Source organism: Leptonychotes weddellii, chromosome 14 (genome assembly GCF_054177405.1).
Source record: "Leptonychotes weddellii isolate Sample4059 chromosome 14, ASM5417740v2, whole genome shotgun sequence".
In the NCBI taxonomy this organism is placed as follows: Eukaryota; Metazoa; Chordata; class Mammalia; order Carnivora; family Phocidae; genus Leptonychotes; species Leptonychotes weddellii.
In genome coordinates, this window is record NC_138382.1 from 2,144,541 (window position 1) to 2,150,540 (window position 6,000).

A 6,000-nucleotide genomic window follows, 5' to 3' on the forward strand; every position below is an offset into this window, starting at 1 on the left:
GGAGCCCGATGCGGGGCTCGATCCCAGGACCCTGGGATCATGACCTGAGCCGAAGGCAGATGCTTAACGACTGAGCCACCCAGGCGCCCCAACGCTTAGTATTTTCTAACACGAAAGAAAATCACCCCTGTCCAAAGTCATCACAAGTTGTCTACCTGTTTGGTGTGCGTATCTGTGTGTACGTGTGCGTGTGTTTGTGCATGTGTGTGGTGTGTGTGTGGTGTGTGGTGTGTGTGTGTGTGTGTACAGTGCACACACATTTAACACACTTGCCATACGGTGTCACATAAAAAGAGAGCTGATACACTTTCCAGATTAAACTAATAATTTTGTCTATTGATCTCAAAAGAATTTCTTAAACTTTTTCAAACCATTTAGATAATATTTACACGTAAGCCACCCACATGAGATTTTTTCAAAAAAAAATTTATATCAACTTTGCAAGTTCTACTCCACATCAAAGAACAATTTTTTTCATCCAGAACAAAAACAAAATTCAATCAATCCCATCATGATAACGTCTCATGGTGAAATAAGTCTGCAATGACCTTTGCTCCTGGTGTCACAGGAATACAACACTAAGACACGGAAGATCGAAGGTATTTTTAACGAACCTGAGGCAAGCGGATAAAATACAAATTTAAAATAATTTTTAGAGTAAGTGCAGTTTATAAAGACCATCTATAAAGAGCAATAGAACATTTATAAATAAAACGAATAATTTATACCACCCCAAATATCATCAGATTCACAAATGGGAGAAACAAAATAATTTTTAAAAGAGTTTTTGTAAAAAGAAGGCTTCATTCCCAAAGAAAAACAGTCCAGCGTATCAGGAGAAAAGTCCGTAGCTCTCTGATAGAATCTCCTGCAAATAGCCCCTAACCGAGACTGCGATAAGAGCAGACGGCCATCTGCAGATGTCCAAAGGGGCCACCACAAAATTTAGCAGCAGGTCACCACCCCTGTCTGTGTTGAGAGGGACCAGTGAGCACCCGAGGTCACCGCTCCTCACTCGGTTCCCAATTCTTGCTGTGGGCACTGGGGTCAGCCCTAAATGAGGTCACCTCCTTGCCGGTTTTGAGTCTGTGGTGTAATGTGCTCTAGGAGAAGCCCTTCCTCTGGGGACCCCGGGGCCAGCAGTGGGACCCCAAGCAGTCCCCACACTACTGCGCCCATCCGTCGGGGTCAGGGCTGAACCTCAAGGCCATGCCGGCCTTCAGATGGCCCTTCTCCCTCGGCCAGTGGCATGTCCATGCCTGTCTCTCCTTCCTAAGCTGTTCACTCTGCGGGCCTGTGTGTGGAGCACCCCAACATCGCCCTTAAAACCCGCCGAAGACTGGTCGTAGCCCCCACGGACACTCAGGTGTAGTCGCCTTGGACTCTGAGGCAAAAGAATTTCAAGGTGGACAGCAGTATAATCAAAACAATTTCTACGCACCTTCCAGGTCCAAATGTGGTTTTGAGATGGAATTGTCATGGAAATATTCATCGTTCTTCGCGGTTGTGTTACCAAAAGAGAGAAACGAGGGTCAAGCATACCTGGTGAGTAAGGGACAGGCGGGGCTGGGTGGCGAGAGATGGGTAATGGACGAGGGGACCAGGCTCCCAGAAATCCCTGATGTGGAGAAATGCCAGAGACAAGGGAACATAAGGAGACCCCCTCCTTGGTCTTAAATGTCATAGACAAGATATTTTCATGAGAGTTACAAATTGACCACTGAAAGTAACCAAAGGAGACAGTGATCATGGTGTTACCGGTGGTGACCTCAAGAAGACTTAAGTTCCCTAGTTAGTTTTCTGTAAAAGACCAGCCCTAAAACCCCACAGTGGCCACCCATTAGGGACCCCGCTCACTCTAGAGAGCTTTTTTCTTTCCTTCCTGTTCTAACCTTCACTTAATAAACTTTCACTTCACTTCATCCTTATGTGTCAGCGAGATTCATTCTTCGGCTCCATGAGACAAGAACCCTGCAATCCCACAACACTAGGAGGGTACAAAAGTCCCGCCAGGAAGGGCTCCTGACGTTCATCCAGCCCTGGAATCTGCATCTGGGGGAGCCCAGGGCCCTGGTGCCCTATCAGAGCAGACTTGCTGGTGGCACGTGGGATGAGTCAAACCCGCTGAGCTCAGAATTCTCCTGTTGCTCAAGAGCCTTCTCCGTCTCTAGACTTCATATCCTTCGTTAATTAAGATTACAACCTGCTGTTCAAATAGTTGGATACTTCCTAGGTGAGCAAACCCCACCAGACTCCTGCACTTCACAGTTTCTACTCCCATGGAAGCAGATGGAGTTGAAATAATTTTCAATAAAAATCTTGCAGACGGCGTCCTCATAGTGCCATAAGCAGGTATTTCTACGAGGGGGAAAACCTATAATTATACAGCATATGAATTTAGAAATAGGAAAACATTGTGGGGGGCTCCTTAATTTAGAAATAAATTTAAGGGGCGCCTGGGTGGCTCAGTCGTTGGGCGTCTGCCTTCGGCTCGGGTCATGATCTCAGGATCCTGGGATCGAGCCCCGCATCGGGCTCCCTGTTCAGCGGGAGGCCTGCTTCTCCCTCTCCTGCTCCCCCTGCTTGTGTTCCCTCTATCGCTGTGTCTCTCTCTGTCAAATAAATAAAAAAAACCTTAAAAAAAAAAAAGAATAGAAATAAATTTAAATCCAAGGCAATAATTAGTTCTTCCCCAAACCCTCAGCCTTTAGATTGACAGCTGATGTACAGTCATGTAATAAACATTGCCTCTTTCTCTCTACCAGAGAAAAAAAAGCCAAGATACTAGTAAAACTATTCACAGATCAGCAAATAATACCAAGTTAAGAGGTTTCTTGTTTTTTTGTTTTCAGTTTTGTGATTTTCCCAGAGAATAAGTCCATGATGTTCAACTCAACATGGGCAACGCGGAAATGCACACCAACAGAGCGCCGTGTGATCTGGGGAATCAAGCGTGTGCACGAGACCTTGTCCTCAGTGTCCGACCTCCTTGCTAAGTGCTTCCACACTTCTCTGGGGAAGCCTGAGCTGATGTTCACCTGATCACCATTCATGGCACCGAACGCTAAGCAGGCACGCTAGGTGCCCCCCGGGCACTGTGACCATTTACTGGAGGCACGATCATGTGACCCCCAAACCCAGAGGCTCGGGCAGACCCAGCTTCTGCCCTCATGAGTTCTGTTGTTGCCCGGGTTCACAGCCTTACACCAACAGGGTGGCCCCGCAGTGCTGACTCGCTTCGCTCTGCTCTGAATCCAACCCAACTGACCTTTAGACTGAATCGCTCTTCGAAAAGCAACAGCAAAGCTCTAAGCCAAGGGAGGGATGTTTCTTCTAAAGGAAAACTTTAAAGGTGTAAGTTTGAGAATTCTCCCTCCATTTGAAAACTACCTCCTATGTTCAACATGACAGGCATAGAGAGTGAGCTTTGCCAAGGTCTGTCTATTTTAAACGTAGGCTCTTTTTCTGTTTTGTTTTTTTTTTGAGATAGCAATTATATTAGTACACTAGACGTCATCGACTCCAGTGCCACGATCTCACCTCAAAGTTGTCAGGGTTTTTGCTTGGTTTTGGTTTTTTTTTTTCTTTCTGTTTTGGCTCCTGGTTATATAATTTAAAGCAGGACCACAGGAAGGATATTCACTTTCTTTTATAAAAAACTCAAGCAGACGTGCATGTTTTATGCCCATCTCCGTCCCTTCTGTAAAACAAATGAATCCATTTTCGGAAGGTAAGATGAAGATTCAATTAGAAAGCAGCCTCCATCGGATGAGAGGCCCCATTTTTAACAGTGAGGATCACATTCCTTTGTCAGTCCTGTTTAGACAGTTACAGATAATCCACAGTTAACTGCTTCTTTTAATATTTTGGTCCCCACACTGCCAAGATACAACATTTCACCTGAGGATGTGTCTGCTGAATTTCTAAACTGAATCTGTAGCCAATCGGTGGAGGCTAGATGCCCTGCAGGCTTCTCAGCGTGCCTGACGGCACGGTGGGGATACTGTGTGCGTCTCATCTCTTTTTAAACACATAGCCATGCCTTGGAGTGACCTGACAAATAATAGAGCTCCCCCCGCTTCCCCCTGTCTGGCACATGTCTGCCCGGCCGCAGGGCCCAGGGACAGCTCACTACTGTCCAACAGGCAGGAAGACAGGAGTGTGAGGCAGGCCCGTGGACGGGAGCTGCGTGCTGGCTCTTTAAACATCATGAAATATTGGTATAAGGGAGCAATTTTATGGACCACACTGGGCATGATTGTATAATTCTTTGTGTTGGAGGAAAAACCTCCTTTCCAGCGGCAGCTCCAGGCCCGTGCTCAGCCCCTTTCAGCCTATTTAAAGGGAAGGCTACAGCCCCAGGGAAAAACAGTCCTAAATTCTCCTCTGCTGCTGTGAACCAAAACCCTCAGGTAGGGAAGGAAAGGCAGACACACCAGAGAAAACCTTGCTGGGTAGGAAGTACAAGCGGCTTACATAAAGCAAGGCAGCGTTTGGCCTGCATGCTAGAAGCCGCGGGAACCGAACCACCCACCCTGCCTCTTGGGGCAGACACAGCAGAAGTAGTCACACCGCCTGCATTTCTCGGGGCAGGGCTTTCCGGTCCTTCCAAGTGTGTTCACTGCGTCGGCCTGATGCCCACTTCCCAGGGACAGCGGCCCATGCCCAGAGGGCCACTGGCCGGACACATGGCACAGCCAGTGGCCAGGGGAGTGGAGCCAAGGAGAAAGCAGGCCAGAGTGAGGTCACCCATGGCAAAGCTTTTCCCCACGGGTGCGCAGCGGGCGCGTCCGCAGAGCCCCGGCCCCGCGGCCCCGCGAGCCGGCCGAGAAGGAGCGCGCGCCTCCCGGCCTCCGCGGCGACCCGCCCTTCGGCCCGCGCCCGCACCCGCACCCACCTTGACGACGTAGGTGACTCCGGCCCCCAGCACCTGGTCGCTGGCGTGCGGGGCGCGCGGCGGCGGCTGATCGCCGGGCCGGCCCTTCCTGGCGGCGCGCATGGCCGGGGCGCCGGGGCCGGGGGGCGCGCTGCCGTCCGGGGCGGCCAGGCTGGGCGCGCTGCAGCTGCCCGAGAGCCGCGCGCCCGCCCGCGCCCTGGCCGCCGAGCGCCCGCGGAGGCCCGAGCTGGAGAGTTTCAGGTGGGACACCTTGTGGAGCAGATGGCCCAGGCTGCCCGGCCCATCGTCGGGCGCCCTGCGCAGCGCGTCTCCGGACACCAGGTAGGGGGCCGCCGCCGGGGCCGCGCGCGCCGCCGAGACCTTGCCGCCGCCGCTCACCGACAGGTTGTGCAGAAGGTCGTCGACCGATGTCACCGAGTCATTCCTGAAGCGGTTGTACTTGGTGCGTGGAAGCATGCCCCTCCGTGGGCTGGCCGCATCCGCCCGGGCGCTGCAGGGGCGAGCCCGGCCCGGCGGGACGCGGCGGCCGGGACAGCGGGGGACAGCGGCGCCGCCTCCCCGCTAGCGGCCCGCGCCGCCGCGGCCGCGCAGCCCCGGCCCCGCGCTCGGCTGCGGAGGGCTGCACGCTCGCGCCGCTCCAGGCATCGCTTCCGAAGGGGAGCGTCCGCGACTCCGGCTGCGCACAGCGAGAGCGTGACTCACTCCAGAGGAGACCCTTCTCAACAAAGGCCCGGGGAGCACTGCAAATCACTTCCTGTAGCGCACACACGCGCGCACACACACACACACACACGCACACACACGAAAGAAAGAAAGAAAAAGAAAGAAAGAAAAAAGAAAAAAAATACATACACCCACTGACAGCTCACTAGAGCCAATCAATCCTCCAACTGCCTTTTTCTACCTTCCCAGAGATTTCCTTCCGACCTTTGGTTGCTCGCCTCCCCATCCCCCCGACTCAGCATCTGTGCCAGAGGTCAGTCCAGTCCCTTCGGACGGTCAGATGAACTTTCTGAAACCCCTTCTTCTGTGCTAGGGCTTCCTGTCCCCCCGCTCAGCCCTCCGTGGGAGCCCCTAAGTGTCTCATAGCCATGCGTTAAAAT

The 6,000-nt window shown here is 52.2% G+C and overlaps 1 protein-coding gene across 1 annotated transcript in view; it reads right to left on the reverse strand.

Annotated features, from left to right (window-relative positions):
• Window positions 1–5,376, reverse strand: part of SHC3 (SHC adaptor protein 3) — an 87,677-nt gene extending 82,301 nt beyond the window's left edge. The window contains exon 1 of the mRNA XM_081802729.1: window positions 4,898–5,376. Coding sequence (XP_081658855.1) covers window positions 4,898–5,353 — 456 coding nt within the window. The 5' untranslated portion in view covers window positions 5,354–5,376. The remainder of the gene's footprint in view (window positions 1–4,897) is intronic.
• Between the last annotated feature and the right edge of the window lie 624 nt (window positions 5,377–6,000).